At 37.4% G+C, this 25,252-nt stretch overlaps 1 protein-coding gene across 6 annotated transcripts in view; it reads right to left on the reverse strand.

Moving 5' to 3' along the window:
* LOC109085858 (roundabout homolog 1-like) overlaps positions 1 to 25,252 on the reverse strand; it is a 141,546-nt gene that overhangs the window by 26,460 nt on the left and 89,834 nt on the right. For 4 of the 6 annotated variants that reach the window (XM_042756888.1, XM_042756891.1, XM_042756887.1 and 1 more), the window contains 13 exons: positions 20,458 to 20,615; positions 15,649 to 15,769; positions 14,619 to 14,757; positions 14,360 to 14,487; positions 11,159 to 11,167; positions 9,453 to 9,577; positions 8,911 to 9,082; positions 6,116 to 6,321; positions 2,991 to 3,072; positions 2,247 to 2,415; positions 1,805 to 1,971; positions 1,527 to 1,648; positions 286 to 520 (listed from right to left, as the gene is read on the reverse strand). In XM_042756888.1, the coding sequence (XP_042612822.1) occupies positions 286 to 520; positions 1,527 to 1,648; positions 1,805 to 1,971; positions 2,247 to 2,415; positions 2,991 to 3,072; positions 6,116 to 6,321; positions 8,911 to 9,082; positions 9,453 to 9,577; positions 11,159 to 11,167; positions 14,360 to 14,487; positions 14,619 to 14,757; positions 15,649 to 15,769; positions 20,458 to 20,615 (1,833 nt within the window). The remainder of the gene's footprint in view (positions 1 to 285; positions 521 to 1,526; positions 1,649 to 1,804; positions 1,972 to 2,246; positions 2,416 to 2,990; positions 3,073 to 6,115; positions 6,322 to 8,910; positions 9,083 to 9,452; positions 9,578 to 11,158; positions 11,168 to 14,359; positions 14,488 to 14,618; positions 14,758 to 15,648; positions 15,770 to 20,457; positions 20,616 to 25,252) is intronic. The other 2 variants (XM_042756890.1, XM_042756889.1) reach the window with 1 other exon arrangement.

The raw sequence follows: 25,252 nt of genomic DNA on the forward strand, positions 1-25,252 counted from the left end.
ACATTAATTAAACATGATTTATTTCGATAACATTTTTTACATTCAATATAATTATTTTTATTTTATCAATCCAACCATACATTTTCCACCGCTTATCCGGGACTGTGTTTATTCTTTTACACATTCCGCAACACCATGTCTGAAACCTAAATATTCAGACATGCAAGGCATCAACTGTTCACTTCATATCACTTTGTATTGTGACTTCTGTGAAGTGAATGAGAAAGGAATCGTGGGACATTAAGCTTTAAAGCACACAGTCAGATGGCTGAAAGCTCTCCTCACCTTCCTCCAGGGTCTTGCCCACTTTGATGTCGCTGTCAGTGCCTTGGAACTCGTTGAAGAAAGGTCGGACTTTGAACTCATAGGTCACGCCCTTCTTGAGCTGGGTGATGACTGCGCTATTCTCCCCCAGGGTTCGAACCTCAAACATGGCCCATTCCACCCGCTGCTGAGTGCCCTCTGGGGACGGCCGGTACATCACCTTATAGCCCTGAATGTACTGAGACTGCTGCTCGACCTAGAAGAAGAACCAGGCAAAACTGAAGGACAAAAACACTTAGATGTTTTAAACGCCTGCTAATGGTTACCATTGGCATTATCCAGGACCAGGAAGCATTTAAAGACGAGTTTTACGACATTTGTTACTAGTTAGCCAAACTATGCTTCATTATTAGACATCTTTCATACTAACATAGTTAAATATTATAATGTACTGTAACTATTACAATTACTAACAAAACGTATAACTATAATCCCAGGCATTAATGTTTTTACTTAAATATTTTATTTTTATTGCAATATTTCTAAGATTTTGGAAGGAAACCTCGTTTTGTGGCTTTGTGCATTGACATACTTATCCTAGGTTTAATATGCAAACTCAACATTGAAGATTCAGATTTGAGCTGAACTGATTTTCATATTGGAGGCGTTCAGCACTGGCAACAGTCCTTATAGCCGTGGAGGGAAGAGAACTATACACGCTTGTAAAGATTGTAATCAATTCTTGATCCGCCCCAATAAAAGCAGATGTCGTTTCAGCTGTTTCTGATTAAATAGGAATAAAGTGCAAACGACCTAAAATGTTAAAAAGTAACATGCTGGGAAAATTTATGTATGTGGGGTGAAAATCTGAACAGAATTAACCTCGACTTCAGATGTTTAGAACAAACTGTTTAATTAACACTAAATGCATTTGTTCAGTGCCACATAAAACGGAAAAGAAGTTAAATTTATGCTTAAAACACTATAAAGAGCAATTTGCCATTGAGTTATTTACTTAACTGAATAAATATTCTCTTTAAATAAATAATTAGCGTACAAAATTGTGATTTTCAATAAAGTATATCTTACTTTAAGGATCTTTAGATACAGTATTTCACTGAAAAACAAGATAAAGCACTGATTAAAACTGCATTTTTCCAGGGAGATCATTTGAATAACATGCCAAGTTGTGACTAAACTTTAAACAGAAGGTTCATTTTTGAGTGGACTGTCCCTTTAAAAGAAGATGTGGCTGCACTCACAGTCCACTGTACTCTGACAGATGATGAAGAGAGAATTGTGGGATTGTGGAGGTGAATGACAACATCTCCCAGCTCCCTCTGGATCTGCCCGTGGTCCACTCCCTGATTGGTTGGTGGGACGTCTACTCACATAAACACAAACCACACAGAAAATAAGGAGCACAAGCATATATGAATACCAACTACCCCAGAATAATACACAAAAGAGTGATACATTTCATAATTCTCACGGGTGCAATATTTAAAACTAAATATTCAAGGTCAAAAGGTAAACTGACCTTGTGTTTTGACAGCGTCGCTGATGGGGCTCGGGTCACTCAGGCCGTACGCATTAGCCGCTCTCACCAGGAACAGGTAGATGGCGCTGGGCTTCAGACCCTTTAGGACGAAGCTCTCCGTCTTCACGTGATCCGCAAGCGTCTGCCAGCTGCTGCCCGCCGCATGGCTGCCGTCCACACCACACAAATCAAACTTCAGTTACCCTGCGGCCCAAACTTTATAGCTACAAACATTATCCCAAACAATGAGGTTACCGCCAAACTCGGGGCTTTCAGGAAAGCACGGACATGGGTATGATTATTTATGACACGCCGCAGTAAATGGACTGGTTATTTACAGAACCCCCATTAGCTTGTGAACACTATTTACAAACGTTTGTAAAACGCACTCCAACCAAACCGACCAATGATAGAGAAGTATGCTCAAAACTGATGATGTCACCTGAAGGCTTCTATGACGTAGGAGGTGGGCGTGGCTCCAGCGTTCAGGTTGGGCTTCCAGGACAGAGACACAGAGGTGCGGCTGACATCCGTGACCTCTGGTTTGAAGGGGGCGCTGGGGATGAGGTTGGGATCTGTGGGTCGGCCCGGCTGAACCGGAGCACCAAACTCTGAAACCATAAACACACAGAACATTACATCCAAAAACCAAAGAAAAAATAATAATTTTTGTCTAGTTTGCCAGTCTAAATAACTGAAAAATGAAATAAATATCTAAAGATCCTTAAAACAAGGTAAATTTACTTGAGAAGCAAAGGACCATATGCAATATAAGACATTATATGAAATATTAAAGAGGTATTAAGTATTTTTTTGGAAAAATCATACAATTCTGCAAGTTTTATTCTAAACATAGAAAGACATTTTTTTTTTTTTGCCAATAGCGTAAATAAACTTATTTGTCCATTTGAATTATATTTATTTTTCTCACCCTGTTAATATATATGCATTTTGCTTTAAGGACGTTCAGTTATTTATATTGGAAAACATGACAAAAATACTGAGAAACAAAATATTTTTTTTGCAGTGCAGTGGCTCAAATTTGCATCAAGAAACAATAAAAAACAATTAATGCCAGATGAAGGTTTCATTTCAAGCTCAATTTTAAACTTAATTTCCTGTCGTCCGTTTCTCAACGCCTCTCTCTCTATTGTCTGTTATTTTGTTTTCTGTCTCTCTGTCGTACCTTGCACCTCCAGGTAAGCTTTCCAGGACGCCTCTCCGCTGGGGGTGGACGCGGTGCAGGTGTACATGCCAGTGTCTCCCAGCTGAAATGAGGAAAAAATCCCTCTATTAATGCAAATACATACATATACATATACATATACTGTACATATACTGTACATATACATATACATATACATATACAAATACATACACATTAATAATTACTTTTTCTACATTCAGCTCCAAAATAACTCCTAGGTTGACACTATAGTGTAATTTCACACCAGAATACACTGTGTACATTGTCAAGATGTCTCTTCAGAGTATTGCTTTCATACTGAAGATGCATTTTTTGTCTGCTCGTATGTAATACTATTGTTAAAATTGTTGAGCAGATATTTTTGCAATCTTTACTATTTAGAATATATGAAAATCTGCTTTTTTTAGATGATAATCAGATGTATGCAAATATAATATGTAAAGGTGGCATGTGGAATTTTTGCACCACCAACATTTGCAAACAAATAATAATAATAATAATTAATGAATAAATAAAATAATATATATATATTTTTAAAAAAGTTACTTGGATGGCTTAACATAAAAATATGAGAAAAATGAATGAATGAATGAATGAATGAATGAATGAAATAATTAATTAATTGTTGAGAGAAAGAGAGAGAAAAAAGACAGATAAAATATAAAAATATATAAAATAAATCTAAAATAAGATATTAATAATAGTTTTCCCAAACCTGAAGTGAATTTTAGGACTTTTAGGAATTTTAGAATGATTATTTAAATGAATGAATGAATAAATAACTTGGTAAGAGACAGAAGAGACAGAAAAAAGAATAATAAACATAAAGAACATTTACGTTTGTGTTCCTAGACAGCGCTTTCTTAGCACAGAGTGACAATTATAGCGTTTCTAAGATGTAGTGTTGTAGTCTTAAGGGGAAAAAAAGACAGTCAGTCAATTTGGAGTCTATCTGGAGCTACTGGTGTGTGTGTGTTTGCTTAAAGACATGTTCATTACTGCGGACCGCCCGAAGCACAACAGATCGCATCTCCTCATTTCGCTTTATCTCTCCTCTATTCTTTAAAAGAAGCGAGACGTCATCAAGTGAGATATCTATGTTAATTAAAGTCATATTCTGACAGCCCACACTGTGGGGACCTTTGACACTGTGCAGGGGGAACCTGGGCGCTCATGTGTGTGTGTGTGTGTGTGTGTGGGCGCGGACAGGAAACGCTCCCCTCCCCCTCGCAGCTGATGGGGGGTGACAGCAGGAGTGTGTGTTTCACACATTAAGACCTGCAGGCTGAGTGACGGCTCTCTGAACACTGGCCGTCTGTGTGTGAGATGATGAGGTTTGTGCTCTAGTGAGGGATGAAAGGAAAGACTGTCTGATGGTGTACTACACACACGTATGTCTGTGTTCACTCACACACGTACAAAAGCACAAACCTTCAAAGGTGCATGCAAGCACATTATATTATGCATGCTTTGCAATCATTAGCAAATTTAAATGATTAATTAAGGATGTACTGTATGATCAAATATCAGTATAGCTATACTGCAACAATACTTCAGATCTATATTAATTTACAGTGAGGCCCAAAAGAATGAGACCACACTGAAAATACAGGACTCAAAATTTAGTTTAAACCTGGAAATGAGTGAAATTAATTGTTTTTAAATATTTCTTTTTTTATATATATATATATAATTGTATTATTTAAAAAAAATAAATGACTATAAAATTAGTATTATTGTCTAGTTTTCCCAGGGAAAACATCTAAACATCCCTAAGACTAGTCAGTTTAATTTCCAGATGAAATATGATATTGTATGAAATATTAATGAGATATTAATACTTGTTTTTAAAGAAATCTGGCAAAATCGGTTGAATAAAAAAGTAAAAAAAAAATAAATAAATAAAAATTCCCCCTTTAAATTATGTTTCTATAATAATAATCATATTAATAATAATATTTTCCCAGTATAACTTTATTGCATTAATATTTTAGACCTGTATTTTTCATTAATTTACAAAGGATTTTTACCACACTGTAAATATGGGATTCAAAATCTAGTTAAAACCTGGAAATAAAAGGAAAGATTAATTTTAAAAAAGAAAGAAAGAAAGAAAGAAAGAAAGAAAGAAAGAAAGAAAGAAAGAAAGAAAGAAAGATCAAAACATCAATTCACTTAAGAAGCAAACTGCCAGATGAGATATGATATGAAATATTAATGAGATATTAAGTCTCATTTTCACAGAAATCTGACAAAATGAGTCAGTTTTATGCTTAAAGAAAAACAAAATATTTGGCAATAGGGAAAAAATCCCTTTAAATTACATTTATTTGTATTTTTTAATGATGTTTTAAATAAAATTAAATTACAATTAAAATAATAAATGAAAATCATTTTCTTTACAGAGTCTCATTAATGAACTTTAATGAAGCTAACAAGGTTAATAAAATAAAATAATCAACAAAAATGTTAATAAAAAGTCACATTTTTATCATGGTAATCATTTTGTGGGAATTTATGCCCTTGCAAACAACTAGTATGTGGTAAATCTGTTGAAATGTTACCCAAACGTATAAAAATATTTTTTTATATAAAGGGAGCTAAATCTGTCAGTGAATCCTGCAGTGCTGCCTCAGATATCCAGGAATAAAACAGCTAACACCTCAAAAAAACGATCTGCCAAAGAAACAGCAGCTAACCGCATCCAATAAACCACCCTGCCGCATTCAGAAACCTCCATGAATAAAATATTAATAAAAATGAAAGCGAGGTGCTGAGTCTGAGACAAGCGGCGCAGCACAAAACTGCTCAAGATTCCCTGTAAATAGTTGTTCTGTGCGGTGTGTTTGGAATGGAAAATTCCATACAAATCTGTTACTAAGAAAAACAAGTTGGTTTGGTGCAGCAAACGATCACATGCTCATACCTCCATACGTGAGCGTTTTTAATGCATCATGAGGGTCAGAGAGCAGTTACAAAGTTATAAATCCATGAAAGGAAAAGGTTCCCATGAACCGGAGTCACGTCCCCTGTTACTGTACATTTATCTGCATGATAAATATGTCAGGCTTTGATGTGGTTCTGAGCCCTCAGAGCCACCATACCTTTGCGTAACGGATCTGCAGGGCTCCTGTGTCCAGCTGTTTGAGGCGAGAGTCGTGGGTGGACACCAGGACACCGTCTTTCCTCCACAGGATGGTGGGAGTCGGCGTGCCGGTGGCTTGGCATCCCAGGACCACCGTCCCGTCCACAGCCACGGTCTGGTTGGTGGGACCCTGCCGGACGATCGGTGGAGGTCTGTCTGAGATCACTGTGAGAGAGAAACCAATCACTTCCTTGTTTAAGAGAATAAAATTATAATAACAATAACAAAATAATTGTATTTATTAAACTTTATTAATGTCAAATATTTATTTATTTGTATCTGGTTTATATTTTATTCCATTGTATGCTGCCACTATTACTTATATTATCAGTATCTAGACCTTGTTACTTTCTTTTCATTGCCTTTATTTCTAAATAAATAAATCACTAATTACTAATCACAAATTAATAACATATTTTTTTCCTCTTCCTTTTTACTTTTTCCTAGCCTTTATTTCTAAAATAAAATAAAATAAAATGAAATAAATGAATTACTTTCTTGTATTACTCATAATAATTACAAATTATTAACATTATTTTTCTTATCCTTGTTACTTTTTCTTTGCCTTAATTTTTAAAATAAGATAAAATAAAATGAAAATGAACCGCTTAAAGATTAATTACTTTGTATTCCTCATAATAAATAATAATACATTCTCTTTCTTGTAATTTTTTCCCCTTGTGTTTGTTTTTAAAATATAATAAGACTAAATAAAATGATAAAGATGAATTGCTTTGTATTTCTCATTCCCTTTCGATAAAAGCATTTGCAAAATAAAAGAAAACAAAATAAAACAAAATAAAATAAAATAAAATAAAATAAAATAAAATAAAATAAAATAAAATAAAATAAAATAAAATAAAACAAAATGAAACATAATAAAAAAAATAAATAAAATAAAATAAAATAAAATAAAAAAATAAATAAAATAAAATAAAACAAAATAAAACAAAACAAAATAAAATGAAACATAATAAAAAAAATAATAAAATAAAATAAAATAAAATAAAATAAAGTCTTGTATGCATGCAGCTAAATGTTTGCTGCCAAAGCAAGCTGCAAAATCTTTGGCGATATGAATGTAAATGCTCTATAATGCCACCAAAATAAATTAAACTAAAACTGAGAGACCCAAAGACAGAATGAGAAGGAGACACAGAGTCTTAAAGCTGTCCCAGACCTACTAATATCATTATAATAACTATAATGAAACACTACTTTACTCCAAACCAAAATCCAAAATACATCCTTCCACATTTTATAAGAAGCGAGTGCGTGTATGGTCAGAGGTAAAGAGAGTGAAGAATGCAAATAAAAATAAATGTAACCAAGGAAAAAGAGCAAGTGAGAGTGGAATGTCTGGCAACAAACGAGCTGAGTACATGTTTTAAGAACCAAAGCGAGAGAAATAGAGATGGAATCCAATTTTTTCAACTGGAAGCAATTTTCTAATCAGTCAACGGCAGTAGCAGAGTGAAGCCAAACTACAGACCAGCAATTAATACCAGCGGCATTTCAAAAGCACTAAACCTCCCTCACACACACCCCAGCCATCATCACCACTCTAAAACACACCGAAATGCCCCACGTCTATTACAATCCCACCCCCCCGCCGTGTCCTCTTCTCTCTAACAGCAGACTTGGGCCGTCTAATTGTAATAAACGCAGCGATGTTTATTGTGTTCGACATCACTAGAAGCATTACCGCCATTTATACGGCTGCAATTTGCATAACTGCCACTACAGCACGTTTTCAAAGCCCTACAACACTTTTGTAAGGACCATCAAAGGGATGAATTATGTATCACATGACATGTTCGCTCACACATAGTTGTGTCCTAGCATCACCGCTGTTGTAATTACTGGATCATGACGGCGGTGACCTGGAATTACGCTCCGTGCCCGCTGTAAGAGTGAAGCCATAGAGCAGATTGGCGCTAAAATAACTGTTATTATTCTTTGCTTTGGTATTTTTTTAGAGATGGCACGAAGGAGATTATGTTGGATGAGAGTGAACTATTCTGTTGAAGTGTCATATTGACTATTTGAACATATGGAGTAATCAGTATTGGAGTAATGTGTGTATTTCTTATAAAATATTGTTATTTGCATTGAATATGGGAACCATGGTGAATTTTAAACCAAAATTTTACATCCAGCCATAAATATTTAACAGCTTTTTGCCTTTATACAGCATGTGTCAACATTTTCCCGCATGCATTTATGAACAGCATGAGCTGTGATGTCTATTTAGCCAAAAAATTACTCTTTTGAACCGGTTCTGTCTAAAAAAAAAATTCATGAAACAGTCTCAAACTCACTGCCGAGTCAGACTTTCTCGCTCAGCAAATCATTCTTACATGATCACTTACATCACTTATGATATTTACAAAAAAGAATATTACGATATTAAAATCTGATCAAGTAAAATTAGTTGCATCCTGGCGAAAAACACCTCTGAACTGCATTGTGCTGTAATGTCACAACATTTGACATGGCTACATGAAACTAATAGACAGCAATCTATGAGTAACGGCAGAAAATTCACTGTTTATCTTTACAATGCCCATATGGGAACGGTTCATTTGGGTTTTACAAATAAATCCATAAGTAATATAATGCGTAAGGCATTTACAGTGCAAAATTAAGCTCTTTGGGAGTAACTTCCCCTAAACTGAGTGATCAAAAAACATATGCACATAAGCACTTTTGCGTTCACTTAGGCCTCATCTGTGCTGAGTGCGTCCATCTCACCGTCTGTAACCTCCAGCAGGGCTTTGGTGATCACACTGCCAGCGATGTTCAGAGCCTGACAGCTGTAGTAGCCTCCGTCTGAACGCTCCACCGCTGTGATGGTCAGATCGCCCGTCTGAGAGACAGAGAACCGACTGGAAGGAGGAGGAGGTTGAGAAGAGAACAGAAGGTTCTGGAGAGAGAGGAAAAAGATATATGAATAGAAGTAGAATTTGATAACAAAAATATAAAAAACATCCAAGAATATTCAGTGTGTGAGAAATAAAAACCTTGTTGGGACTTGCACGCTCACACTTACTACTGGCACAGTGTGCCTGAATTCTCAAGTGTGTGATGAGAGATATTGATCAAAACAAGATGACTCGAGGTGTGTTAGAGGTGTGGAGTGTTACAGAGCCCATTAGATGTGTGTAAATGTGCAGATGGCCTCATAAATCTGACTGACTTCAATGGAGAAGAGTGCAGAGTACTTTATATGTTACTGTAAAAGTGCGCTCAGGAAATGCATCTTCGGACCACAAGTGAAAACTAAACATTCTCACCTGACTGCCTTCTTTCTGCCAAAATATGGCAGGCTGAGGACTTCCTGTGGCTTCACATTGAAAGGTCACGGTGCGACCCATACCGACCACTTGATTCCTGGGTCGCACCACAAACACCGGAGGAACTGCAAGAATATGAGTTAAATAAATAAATTACCAAAAATTTGATCCTTGCATGTAAAAACAAACAAAAACATTCACATTAATGCACTTACAATGGAAGGCTAAGGAGCGTGACGGTAAGACAGTGTAAAACAGATGCACAGCTTTTACTTTATAAAGTATTTCATTGTAATTTATGAAATCAGTTTTCTTGCAGTGGGACTACTGTTCTATGTATAGAGTATATAAAATATAAACATTTAAAATAACTCTTTTCTTTTGTAATATCTATAGTTCTAAAGCTGAATTTTCAGCATTATTACTCCAGTCTTCAGAGTCACATGATCCTTCAGAAATCATTCTGTTATGCTGATTTGCTGTTCAAAAGAAAATATATATATATATATATATATATATATATATATATATATATATTATCAATGTTGTATATTATCATTGTACATACATAACATTTTTAAACTTCCAATGTAAGTGCATTACTGTAAATGCAATTTTATCTAAATTCTTTTCTATTTATGGCTGTCTAAACATTTCTATCTTAAAATTTCTTTAAACAATGCTATGAAAAGACTTGAACAGCACAGTTTTCTTTCCTGTGTTGACATATTTTCTAGTAAAATAATATTTTTTGTTGGGTCAATAATCTTTAGTTTACGTCACAGACACAGCTGTGACATTCTCATTCTAGAGGGCACTGGATTTGACAATCATTTGGACATGTGTCATTATTAATTTTGGTCCTAGAAGAGAAAGTCTGTGAATTTTATAAGTGCATTTCAACTTCAACTAGCAAATCTCTCATTCTTATTTCAGGAGGTCTTTGTCATCAGTCGAATTTCTTGCGAATACAATAAATACACTGGAGACTGACAGAGCTCAACCCTTCAGTGTCAGATTAACGGCAGGCCATAAAAGAGAAAGACACACTGCTGTTTAATGGACGGATGTGCAGGTATGCCGAAACATAAAAACAGATGTAGACACAATGCAAAAATGGCATGACCGCCACGTCTGCTTCATTTGCATGGGCAAGGGCACAAAGCAATAGAATTTACATGGAGATGAGGGTTCGATTTGGGCCATCTGTCACATACTGACACTCTGCATCGTGCGGGATGCAGGTTTTTCATGCCTCTTAATGACAAACTCAGTCTCGGGGTGGAGAGGTGCTGATTTCTGACGCAAACTCATCTTCAGCATCAGCACGGAGCTATTTCAGCTTGTAATAAGGATGAATATGTTCATAATATGTGACACAAAGTAAGACCCCCTACGACGGCTTCCTTTAACCACTAAACCAATCTTAAACCTGTCAAATCATATACAGCTGTAATGCGTCCAGAGGAATAGAGGAAGAACCTTCAACTAAGTGAGAATAAAATGAGGCGATTTTAACGTTACCTTGCACGCTCAGAACGAGCATTAGTTTTACCCAGACCTGCTGTGCTGTCACTGTTGCCGGTGACAACCCAGACAAGCATGCTGATTGGTGGGAGGATGGAAGGTGGATGGATGGTGGTTCTGACAACTTCCTGTTGCTGTCAATGCAGCGAAAATTGTGACGGGTGACATTTGCAACTTACCAGACACAACTGAAAGAGGAAAGAACAAAAAAAAGAAGCATGATAAAACACAGATGTGATAGATGCGCAAAGAAACCACACACGACATGAAGCAAAAATGACAGGATATGCTTACTGAACGAAATCAGTGCAGTGATGTATTGATATGAATAAAACGCAAAAACATACACATAAGGTGTGGCAAGCACACACACGTTGTAAATATATCATGGGGCTGAAATATATGGCATAAACCACACAAAGGAACAATTCTATCAGTCTTGAGTTGTGAGCATGAGGTATGAATGGAGGTTTTATTCTTCTGGTCTGGCCAAAGATTTTATTAGGTGGACAATGTAACCTGGGGTCTGGCCCTTTAAATGCTGCAATGTGTCATTTTTTTTTTTTTTTTTTTACATAACAACTACTGCTGTCAAACGATTAATCACGTTTAATCACAACCAAAATAAAAGTTTTTGTTTATATAATATATGTGTGTGTACAGTGTATACTTATTATGTATATATAAATACATATACATACATGTTTATATTAACCCCTTAACTGTCACTCACATTTTTTAACATAGACTTGAAAATGCACTTTCCAAACTAAAATTTTTATAATTCATGAACAAAAACATTTTATAATATGATATTGATGTACCATTTTCGTGGTAATGCAATGTCTGATTTTAAAATGGGTTTTAAAGGATTAATTTTGAGATTTTAAGTTTTCAGTTGATATATAATTTCTGATTATTTCTAAAGTGTGACAGAGGTATGGTTTTTGAAGAAGCCTTTTTTTTGACAAGGTCAGAACTCCTGTTATGATGTAGATTTTTTGAGGTGCACTCTTGTCATAAATTCATCTTTTTTTTGGTCCTACATAATTTGTAACAAAAAACAGTGCTAAAATATCTATTTAGAAGTCTTAGACCTTTCCAACGATATATAGTTTGTCATGATTAGATAAGGATTTAGTGCAGTAAACGTAGGCGTCCCGTATACGGGACAGGGTGACAGTTAACAGGTTAAAAAAAATATATAAATACATATACATACATATATATATATGAACAAAAAAAAATCTTAAATATATAATTGCATGTGTGTGCATTTATATATACATAATAACTACATACACAGTATACAGACATATATTATGAAAACAAAGACTTTTATTTTGGATGCAATAAATAATTTGACATCACTAAAAACAACACACTGGCTCAACCAATGGCATAATTTTAGGGGGCGTGACTACCTGTTTGTCTGAATATTGGATTCTAACATTTTCAAATGTTCTGATGTTTTTGCATTTTTTGCAACACAAAACTCTCTTTTTGTGCAAAAATCTACACTCTCCAGTAGCCTACACAAATAAATTCAACCTACTATTCAGTTGGAATAAAGTAGGGTGGGAATTAAATTTTGTTGAAAGATTATTACGTTTCATTAGAATACAGAAATCACACAATGAAACCAAGAACATTTGTTAAGCAAGCTAAGTAAATAGGTCAAATTTAACTTTAAATGTAATAACTCGGCCCATTTGGAGTCGATCCTATGAGATAGACACAAGTGAAGGGTGAGAAATGAGGGAAAGCAGTGTATTTGAGAACAGCTGGGTAAAGAGAACTCGACTTGGACGGGCTGTTTGCTCTTTTGGCAGTGGTTGTGCCTCTCACTCTACTTGGTTTCCATGGCCCATTAGAGTAGCTACTCCTGGGACTCGCATGGCATTCTAGCACTTTCCTCAAATACATCACTACTAATGACTAAATCACCAGCTGAGAGCGGCCTCGTTTGTGCCCAACATTATCTTTCCATGGCTTTTTAACAGAGAACTGACTCTTATTTGAAATGACTTATCTCAGAGATTGTGTGCTTGTGTGTATTTGACTGCATATCAGACTCTAGTGCGCTGCACACCTAGACAGCTTTTAAAAATCTTGAATGGACAAATCATTTAATGAATCATTTGTTGAATCGTTTGACTGTTCAAATGCACCTGTAATGCTCAAACACACTGTCTAGGTAGGCAGCTCACTAGGTTTTGAAGCAGAGCCCACGTTATTCCCACAAAATAGCAACCAGACAAAAGACATTCTCTATTGGAAGTCATCGTTTGAAATGGTTGAGGAATCTCATTCCTTGGCATCTGAACAGCAATGCTGTGCCAAAGGCAAGTTTAGTAATAAGCCCCTTCACTGGACAGACTGATTATTGAAGCAGGCGTGTTTATAAGTCTGGTTCCAATGTTGCTGACCCACTAAACACACATGTAAAATAATAATTCAGCAATTTCTGTAAGTGGTAAAAACCAGTAAAAGCAGTAAGCGAAGCAGGAAAGCAGAGAGGAGGAGAAGGAGAAAACTGCTCGGGGTGTCGGGACACAATGTGGACATTTGTTCTGTAAAGAGCTGAGCCTTCAAGAGTGTGAAATACACTCAAGGGGACTTTAAGTGAAAACGAAGAAACAAAATGGATCTACATCATGATTAAAAGGTGTGTGTTCTGTTTCTACAACTAAACCTCTTTTATGCTCGAGGGACTGATGGTATTTTTTATTAACTAATTATTTAAAAAAAATAATTAATTATAACTAAATTACAAGTAATTGTAAGCATCAAATAAAAACAAACAATTCTTATGATTATTAAACAAATTGTGAATGTACCAAAGTTGTAGCATAATTTCCATTAAAAAAAATTAATTAATGAATTGATTTTTGGTAAAAACTGATAACCAAGAAAACAAATGTGAGGAGCAATTTTTGTGATAAAATATGAACTGCAATTACTGATGAAATTAAATAAAAATCAACTGAATTTGACCAATTTTATCTATATTTAATATAAATTATTAATAATTATAATATTATTATTCTGTCAGACAATTACAGAAAACATCCCGTTTTTTTAATATATTTTTTTCCTAGCTATATATTTTTTTTTTTCCAAACAACTAGGAAAAAATGACAAGGAATATTCAAAATGATCCAGCATCCAGTCGGACAAAGCAACCTGACAAGCTGTCAAAGCAGCAAACGTTTGTCTAAAAGCTTACAGCTGTGAATAAGCTGGTCAAAGCACACACACACAGTCTACCGCCCACTGAGGGCATTCGTTACTTCAAATTATAGATAAGTGCTGGCAGGATCAAAGCAGTTTGTCAAGCAGCGTGAGATGAGTGACAGCGTGTGTTTGTGTGTTCTTACCGTGGACGGTGAGGGTGGCGCTGGCCTCCGTCTTCCCCATCATGTTCTCCGCCTGACAGGTGTAAGAACCGGCGTCTCCTGAAGTCAGTCTCTTCAGTTTGAGCGTGTGGTCCTCCCAGATCTCATGCCTGAGAAGATGACGGTACACAAACAAATACACATTCAAAGAACAGAAACAATTATTTCTTTTCCCTGGGCATTTCCCATTCAAATTTTATTGTTCTTAATATAAACTAACCAGACGCTTTCTCACTCATACCTTCCCTTGGGAAGATCTCCGTCCTCTTTCCTCCAGCGGATGGTGGGCACGGGGTCTCCTTGAGCTTCACATCTGAACTCCACACTCTGGTCCACCAGAACAGACTGACTGCTCGGCTTTCGCAAAAAACTGGGCCTCTCTGAAGACAAACACACAGATTATTATGTAATCCAAGAACTTCGCTAGTTTTCCCTATGAGATATTCCCTTCTCTGATCTGATTGGCTACTTACAGTGAATTATGTCTATCCATCTATTTTTACTCATTCTCATCCCAGATTCAACTGTAAGTCAGTAATTCACAAGTTGTTTTCTCAGAAAAAGTAACATATCAACAATGGCTCAACCAATGAGTTAAGTTGGGGGCGGGACTATCTGTTTGAATGACCAATGGCAGAAGGTATTCAAAATCTATGAGAAAACAGTTGAAATTGTGTTACATGTGAATGCAACTAAACGCAAGATCCTCTGTTTTTCATTTTTAAATATGCCAGCAGACTGAATAATGAGGTTGACAGTGATGGAGATGAGGACGGCTGTGTTGTACGGATTAAGGAGGGAAGGTCAAAGGTCACAGCTCTGATGTTGGGTAGTGTAAACTGATATGTTAAGGTGCTGGATGACAGGAGTGAATGTATATTTTTGGGTGTATGTGTGAATGAAGGGGTGTGTGAAGTGTGAGCTGGTATTTGTTTCTTGGCAAACTGAGAATAATGGGTCCACGTCTCCTAAACAGGGTCAATGACACGCTGGAGTCTTTCTACAGCTAAGCACACAAACTCTAAACATCTGGACTCTCTCCTGCTCTGCCCATAAACAAACACTTCATACGACGTGTGTGTGTTTAAGTGAATCCATCTGCATGCATTTCCACAATCGAATGCACCAGAGGTTTGTGTGGGAACCTGATTATATAAACACATGTGCGTCGTAAAGAAGGCATATCATATGCAGGAGTATCTGAGAATAAGATTATCACATCTGATATATTGAAATACATAAATTATAGCAGAAATATATCAAAAACGTACCAAGAACGGTCAACTCTGCGATCTCGCTCTCCCGTTCCCCCATCATGTTGGTTCCCACACACACGTACTTTCCTGCATCTGTTTTTCTGGTGTTGGTAATCATCAGTTTTCCTCCCCGTATCTGTCGGAAAGAAAATATGTAATATTTAAATGTCAAAGGTCAAACCCATACGACTTTAATATATATATATATATATATATATATATATATATATATATATATATATATATATACATGTATATGGAAAATGTGTGTAGCGGCTATTCAGCTGAGCTTATATTTTCCCAGGCATCTGATTCCATGCCAAAAGAGCCCTTTTTTGTTTTCAGGAAATTGTAAGGGCAGCTGGGGGTCCTCATTCACCCGGGTGGATCAAAATCACACACACACACCAAATCTGACCCCTGCATCAGGGGACCACACGGCGAGAGTCAATGAGGTGGAGCAGAATGTGGCAGCTCTCCCGCGGTCCCCTACCTGCCTCCACTTACACAGGTCAACATGTGGGTTCACTTTATGGCAGATCATGTCATGTCTCATTGATTAGCATTCACTGCGGTCAGTGTTGAGTCCAGCGGCTGGATCTGACTGTGGTTAATATGTGGAATGTGTAAACAGAGTCTCAGTGATAAAGACCAGAGGCATTCGCTGTACATCCCATAATTTTCAAATTAGATGCAGATTATGCACTTATGAGATCATGTGCACAAATGCCACAAACTATCTTCAAGTCTGCACTAAAACTGGATATAACAGTTTGACAGACAGATAAAATTGTAGAAGGAATGACAAACACAAAGTGACAGATTAAACAGACAAATGAGATGGATGGATGGATGGACGGATGGGTGGATGGATTGAAACTGAAAAAAGAAACCACATAAGAAACGAACGAATGGATGGATGGAGGGAGGGAGGGAGGGAGGGAGGGATGATGGATGTATGGATGGATGTATGGATGGATGGATGGATGGATGGATGGGTGGATGGATGGATGGGTGGGTGTTTGGGTAGATGGATGGGTGGGTGGGTGGATGGATGGAAATTAACAAAGAAACTACATAAGAAACAATGGATGGATGATGGAAGATGGATGGATGGATGGATGGATGGATGGATGGAGGGATGGAAACTAATAAAGTAACTAAAGAAGAAATGATGGATAGACAGACAGACAGACGGACAGACAGACAGAGACAGACAGACAGACAAATAGAGTTATATACTCTATTTACTATAGTATCAATATAATATCAATGAATATTAAAGTGGGCAGACTGTCTCAGAGGTGTAAAATGAGAGTTTCATCTGATTCCTCTTACAGTCACTTACATTTAAAGGACAACAAACATCTAAACGAAACCTTCACCAGGTCATATGGCACTTCCAAACCGGACAGGTTCTAGAATAATCTGAAGCATTCTTCAGTCCTGGCCCGTCTCCTAAATATTAATGGTGGAAAATAGTCTTTAAACAAAGGAGAGGTCAGAGGGGAAGGAAGGAGGGCAAGTTTTTTTAGGGCACCCCGTGGTGTTGGAGAGGGTTTGAAGTGTCATTATGTTACTGTTTGTTTGAGCGAGAGCTTAACAGCTAAAACGGCACAAGACTCGCAGAGCAGACAAGGTCAGGTCAGACCTAGGAGTAAGTGTGTGTGTGTGTGTGTGTGTGTGTGTGTGTGTGTGTGTGTGTGTGTGTGTGTGTGTGTGTGTGTGTGTGTGTGTGTGTGTGTGTGTGCGCATTTGGAAGAATGCAGTGAAAGTACTGTAAAAAAAGAGGCTGAAACCAAAGGAACAATGAGAATGTGCTTCAGGAAAAAACATGAGCTCCATTTCAAAAGATAGTGAGCTGCCTGTTGAAATGTATTCTGCTTTATCTGTTAAGTATACATGTGGTATAAGGCATGAAACCTAAAAACTGTTGTCTAGATAGGCAGCATACCCAACTACCCTAACATCCCAAGCACACAGACACATATTTTGAGTTCCATCACGGCAGGATCATTTCACTCTCGGTCCGGAGTCAATGAACCCTCCCTCGCTCCCTCTGTCCTCGGGTAACAGCAGGACGGCTGCTGAGGATGCGATCAGTCTGAGCTCTGGGAGATTGCTTTATTCGCATGCCTTTTGTCTTGTGTGGATTGGCAGCGCTGCTTGAGCAGAGGTGACCGAACGGGGCTCGCAGTGTGGAGTCATTCAGCAAGCCAGATAATCACACACAAACTCAGAACAAAACGCTGCGAAACAATATGAAGCATCAGCTTCAACGTGCCGCACTGCTCCGGTTAATTTTAGAGCAGACTGCAGCAATTACTGCTGAAAAAAGCAATTAATGGTCAAATTAGAGCACTTTGATTTAGAGATAACAGTGGAACGCAAAACAAGCGAATAATGTTGATGCTCATTACTGTACGCAGAGCTGTAGTTGAGTCAAAGTTTTAATGAATATCAGTTCTTTACATTTTCTGAGAGTATACTATATATATATATATACTTTGTTGTGTTTGTTACTGTGGTGCTTTGTTTTGTTAGTGTGTGTGTGCTGTGTGTGATGACCATACAGTTTACTGTCTTCAACATTGTAGACTGCAGACTGGAGATGAGCCACACACACACACACACACACACACACACACACACACACACACACACACACACACACACACACACACACACACACACACAGACAGACACACACCACCAGCAGCAACAACAACAACAAACGTTTCATCATAATCACCACAATCGCATTCCACCAACATCTTAGTTACATGTTGTCGGAACGCTGGGATGTGTAACACATTCCTTTATTGCCTTTTAAGCCAATGCTAAGCACTAAATTTGTATTCACAGAAACCCTGTCTATGGTTTGATTAAAAATAATAACCCCCCCTCAAACCACCTTTAGCTTTATTCTAATTAAGCCACATGGAAAACGAGCAGTGGCGTGCACATCAACGTCACTCTTTTAACGACAAAAGAGGCCTGACTGATCCCGTTACTTTATTTCCCACACATTTAATTAGAAAAACCTAATTGGTGGCCCTGGTTTAAAGACTGCATTAAATCAGCAGAGAGCGAGCTTTCGGCTCGTGAATGCTGGTGAAGGCAAACTTTCATTCCCACATGCCCTTCCAATCAGATGAATGGGCTAAATTAATTTTCCCTGACAGAGTCGGACGTGACGCAGTTTAAACACTCATCAGCAGAAGTCCTGATCGGCCTTCATTTGCTCCAAAAATGCAGTAGAAGCAATTGTTATCCACATGCATTAAATAAGGGAACTTCTTTTTGCTGTGTCTCTTTTTATTAACAATTAGAAGGACTTTGTTAGTAATGCTAAATTGGAAATGAGGAAGGGATGTGGTTTCATTTGCAAGCACAAAGCTGAAATTTGAAGTCCATAATTATTTATAAAGCACTCACACTAAGTCTTTCAAAAAAAAGTGTTATTTAAGCAGTAAATTAGTTTATATCAGTTTTGTGGTGGGACTACTGTTCTAGGCAGATACACTTCTAGTGTCCCAGAAATCCTCTCAACTGACCTAAACAGTTCATCCACAGAGTGTGTTTCTTCATCAGAACAGATTTGGAGAAATTCAGCATTCCATCACTTGAGTGAATGGGTGCCATCTGAATGAGAGTCCAAACAGCTGATAAAAACATCACAATAATCCTCAGCACTCCAGTCCATCAGTAAATGTCTTGTAAAGTGATAAGCTGTGTGTTTGTAAGAAACAAATATACCAAGAAGTTTTTAACTTCAAACCATTGCTTCCAGCAAAAATGCAAGTCTTCTATCCATAAGATTACTTTCTCCAGTGACAAAGACATCTCATCAGAATCAGGAGAGAAATATGCACAGATCAAGCACCGTTTACAAGCAAAAACAGTCTAAAGCAGTTCTAGACAAACATGTCAGTGGATTTTGATGTGAGTGGACTTTTTCCACTGGAGGAAGCGCTATTATGGATTATTGACTTATTATGAGTATTTTGTCCAGAAGCAATGGAAAGCACACCTTTTCACATGTGAGATTAAAATATTCTAGCTATTCTGCATGCATGTCAACCTGTTGTTGGGGACTCCCAAAAACAAAATATGACCCTTTCATAACCCATATTTGGGGCACTTTAAAGTAAGATTCTGGTGAACAGGGAGAAGAATAGAGTAAACTTTTATGTGTAAACGATATCAATAAAACATAATATATTTGTTTGGGTGAAATATATTTGTAAGGATTGATATTGTCGCTTCCCTAAACATCAATGTGTATTTTACAAACTATAAATGAACATTTTGCTAATACTTATGTGTATTTAAATGTCTGAAATGTCTGAAACTATAAGCATTATGTGGTTGAAAACACTTAATATCTGTGATATATGCCAAGCGCTGAGCGCGTATGATAGTGATCACACCGGTATGATCATACGTGTCAAAGGGTTAAAGTTAAAACATATTAATGATGGATTTGTTTCTTACAAGCACACAGCTTTTCACTACACTAGACTTTAATTGATGGACTGGAGTGGTGTGGATTACTTGTGGATTATTGTGATGGCTTTATCAGCTGTTTGGGCTCTCATTCTGACGGCACCCATTCACTGCAGAGGATCCACTGGTGAGCAAGCAATATTATTTTTGATTAAGAAACAAACTAATCGAAATTTTCAGTAAATTTTCATTTTTGGGCAAACTATCCCTTTAACCAACCAGCCAGTGTAAAACAAGGATCTCGCACCAGCTAGTTGAGCACCAAACCAGTACTAACCAGTCAGGGTTACAGGAAACATTGTCAGATATCCTTACCGTTATCCTCTCATCTCTGTCGTCTATGGTAACTCCATCTTTCTTCCAGGAGATGGTGGGTTCAGGGTGTCCCCGGGGCGGCTGGCACTCCATGACCGCTGGCTCGCCCGCCGCCACCATCACGTCCACAGGGTTCTGTCTGAAATCATCTCGAAGAACTGATAAAAATAGAGAACAAAAAACAGATATTAGAAACACGAACAGCATTTCTATCTTGAAATCACTTTTGTTAATGTTTAAAGGAGAGGAATAACAAATTAGAAACCACGAGAGGAATATTTTTCTACTCTTACCCAGCACAAACCACCTCTAATCTATTTCAAACATACAACGATTAAACCTAAAACTTCTGTTTACATTAGCTAGAAAAGCACAAAGTAGGGTTTGAAACAGAAAGTGCTCTTCCTGGATGTAAGTGATATTAATGTGGGACACAAGTGAGCAGTGAAGATGGAACATTCATCTAAACCACTGCTCAAGTGCGCGATAACATCTAATATCTGCTCACACAAACGCGCCGTATATTTGAGAGTTAGCCTACTGATGGATTCACTTAAAGCGTTCCCATTAATCCAAGACAGCATTCCTTTCAGTGCCATGTAGATACTGTGCAGCAGCACGTTAGATTAGTCCAATGCTTTAAATTATACACACATGACATGGGAAAAGCACACGTGGTGGAACATAGCAACTTGAAATGAGATATTTTCCAAAACCTAGTCAGCTGCCAACCTGAACAGTAATTTAAAGTCAATGTGAAATCAAAATGAACCATATTTGCTTTTGAAATGCACATTTCTGATGTTTTCGTGCACTTTATTACAAAGGATATATATATATATTATATATATATATATATATATATATATATATATATATATATATATATATATATATATATATATATATATAAAACATTCTCATGCAACTAGCACAGTTCATTTGGGACTTTAGATATTTCAGAACTAAGCAGATATCAATATTTTCAGTATTTCTCCCCTTTTCATTTCAGGTACGTGCAAGTCGACAGAAACGCAACTTCTTTCAACTCTCACGCTCCTGAACATGTTCCTGTCGGCACGATTAACCTCAGCACTAGATCAAAGTGAGATGCTCAAGGTAACCTGAACTCCTGACTGCCTCCAAATTCCTTTAAGACTTTAAGCGTTTAATTGGCCATATGATTCCAGTTTCCACTGCTTGTAATGTCACAGCAGGTAAAAGTCCGCCTTTACCCCACTGAAAAGAGGTGTAAAGAAATGGAAATTTCTTCTCCTCCTCTCTCCCTCTCTTTTTTTCCGTCACTTCTCTGTAACAATCTCTCAAGCATATCATTCCTTCCAGCCAAGGATTTCAACAGGCATCTCGTTTTCCTCGACCGGCATAATTAGGCAGTCTATAGAGGAAAGACACACATGTAGGGCAGAAGACCACTGGCCGGTGGAGAGACAGATGAGGGTCAGTGTCTAATGTGAACTGTGTTTGCTGTCCGTGGATCAGCTCTGGGATTCTGATTTTCTCACCGGATCAACAAACTTGGATTGAGTTTGCACAGTTGTGTGAAACCAGCCCACGCTTGATTTGCACCCTGAGCTGAGAAACTTGATAACCTGCTCACTCTCTAACAGGGCCTTGTGGGGAACGTTGTGTGTGTGTGTGTGTGTGTGTGTGAACATGTGTCTACAAAATGGGAATAGAGTCCTGGAAATGATATAAACCACTGAAGTGAGACAGAAAGAGTGATGGTAAGGGAGAGAGAAGCCAAGCACTTCAATTTAAAGAGACAGTTAACCCAACATAAGTAATATAACCTCCTTTTGTCTGTGAAACACAAATGATAGATTTTTGAAGAACATTAAGACCTGGATTATACTACACAAGTCATGATTACTTTTATGATACTTTTATGGTGTTTTGCATCCTTTATGAAGCTTGAAAGCTACTATTTAAGTCTGTACACAAACTCTGCTCAGCTTCTTCACTGCCATCCAAATCCTCACGTTGTACTAAACGTGGCTGTTCAGTTTCTAGAATTTGCAGAACTTTGTGCTTCACAGAAATTCGAAACAGATGTGGCAATGTCAAATTAAAATGAGATTTGTGTTGATATGCCTCCGACATTAATGAAATGAATATTTAATACCACACGCCGGCTACAGAGGGATGATAGTAGGAGCTCTGCTGGGCGGAAATGAAATGGATTTTGCTGAGCCACCACTGAGGGTTTCTGGAGTGTTCTACTGGAGCCACTGGGGAACTGGAGATTTGCTAAAAAAAGCACTTCAAAAACCCAGAGCTGGCAAAGACACGGGAAGATTTGTCAAAAACAGGATTGTGGGCCTTTTCCACCGGGAATCTACATACCCTTGAAGAGAAACCATGGGGAATGCTCGAAATGCAGCAGTTAAATAAGCATAAATGTGTATTTTAATCACCATATCTACATGCTTAGAAGTTTACTGAATATTATCATGCTGGTTGTCATTATGATGCTGGTTTCTCCACACTAGACTGCCTAACCACAGCTAGGATAGAATTATAGGCCAATTTAAACTGGAAAAACTACAATAATTGACCAGCCCAACTAGCAAGAACCTGGTTCTCTAGGTATCAAACCATGGGGAATTCTGCTTTAGAAATGGAAAGGAACTGCGAAAATCATCATGTTTCATCACTTCACCCAAACAATCTATAACTTCTTGCATCTGTCCAATCGAGCATCACGTACAGGACGAAATGTCACTGGGACGAAATTACGGAATCGTGAGAATACTTGGAGAAACAGAAACGAGAAGGTGGACGTCATATGAACAATGTGCATATGCGAACGCAATCATTCCCAGATGTGAACCCACGGAGCACCAGCGCACATTCCCTCTCTTCCAGATCATCTGTCCACATGGTGCCTGCTAAACATAATACAAAAATTGAGGGATGACAAATACGAGCGAGACCTCATTTAGAACACTCTCCTCACCCTGGGTCACCGCACCACTGCAGGTCAGATTGAAGCTGGAGTTGTGCCAGTTGCTGGTTATCCGACACTTGAGACCACCCGCTAAAAGAAACAGTACTGAAGAATGGAGAGCTGAACGAAACTGCCAGAAAAATGTTTATGTGTATGTCTGCCATTACAAAAACTACTGTGGCGGCACCATGGAATAATAACAGCATCAGATGGCAATACCACTGTACTTTTGATAAATAAATTCTAGTTTACACACCGATAATTATTGTTATAACCGATAAGCGATAAATGGCCGATAATAAAACCCCTTTACTTTGTCAATAAATTAATAAATAAATAAAATAATAATAATAACAAAATAAATATTAAAATTACTCATTGAATAATAAAACAATATATTTTTTTCTAGTAATTTTATTATTGTTATATTATTTTGTATGATTATTATTGTTAATTATAATTATTATTATAATAATATTAATTGATTTTTTTTTTTTATTTTTTTTTTATTTTTAATTATTAAATTACTAAAAACTATCAATTGTCTTGAATGATACAAGGGAATTCAACATTATAATGCATCTTAATAATATTAAGTTAAAAATGCATATTACTTTTTAAATTTGCAATATTATATTCAACAGCGTTATTAAATCTTTTAGTGTTTTTAAAAATTACATTTAAATGTGCTGTAGATGATGGCAAAGTTAATCCGGAAAAAATAAAAATACATCCACAAGTAATTATCCACCCAACTAAACTTACTTTCTTAATGGATTTTCCTGTTCTTTTGGGAATGAGTCATCAGTGCACAACATTTCCAAGAAAAGATAATAACTTGCTCTCCTGTAAAATGACTTTGCATTTCATTGATGTCACAAAGGCTGAACAGGCTATTGGTCAATGCCATTTAGCTATTTAGTCATTATTTTTTCAAACTAGCATTCAGTCTGGCTCCATTCTGGTTTGTAATGCACACTTTTCACAATCTAATCACTTCCTGATAGGCAACCACAAGCCCAACATTTTTTTTTTTTTTTCATGTGAATATATTGTTTCACTCAAATTACAGCAGTAAAATGAGCTACAAATGGCATAAATATAAATATATAAAGCCCAAATTGGCATTCAAACCACTTTCTAGCCAAACATCTACAGGACAATCATCTCTAGTTTACTTCCACCTCCCCAAACGCCTTCTCCACTGTTTCTCCCTCCATTATTTTCCACCAAACCATCATGAGTGCCCACCTCATTCATCACTGCCTGATGCTCCAACCCTTTCCGCTGTCTGCAGGGTCTCCGGGGCCAGTGAGGGCCAGAACTTGCCGCTGGAAATGCACACTTTAGCGAGGACATACTATACCTGCCTAGAGTCTCAAAGAGCGGATCGATACGCTGCTCTCATTAGCAGCAGAGAGCTGAGAGGAGATGGGGGGGAACAAACCCGCTAGTGCATTCACATCGAGCCAACCCTGCCTGGAGCTGCTGCGTCCGCTGGGGTTTACAACTCTGGCTCTTTCTCTTCAGCTTTCCGCAGCTGATACTGCTCTCCTGGTGAGTCTCGACTTCAAAGGAAGGCCCCCAGCTACGGTGCCCATGTGGCGGGACGGTCAAGGTCTGGTGTGTGTGCAGATCAGGTGTCTCTGAGGAGACGGGACGCAGGGTGGGGTCTCAATGGTAACGAAGCAATATCGAAAACTTCTATTGAGCGTACTTCTCTAGTGTGTACGGCATCTGGCGATGGGGTAAACAGTGCCATACGCATCAGTTACGCGGAAATAAACAGAGCGTACGTAAACAGCAATGAACGAATGCTCCAAAAGA

The sequence above is a fragment of the Cyprinus carpio genome, chromosome A5 (assembly GCF_018340385.1).
Source record: "Cyprinus carpio isolate SPL01 chromosome A5, ASM1834038v1, whole genome shotgun sequence".
Taxonomy (NCBI): Eukaryota; Metazoa; Chordata; class Actinopteri; order Cypriniformes; family Cyprinidae; genus Cyprinus; species Cyprinus carpio.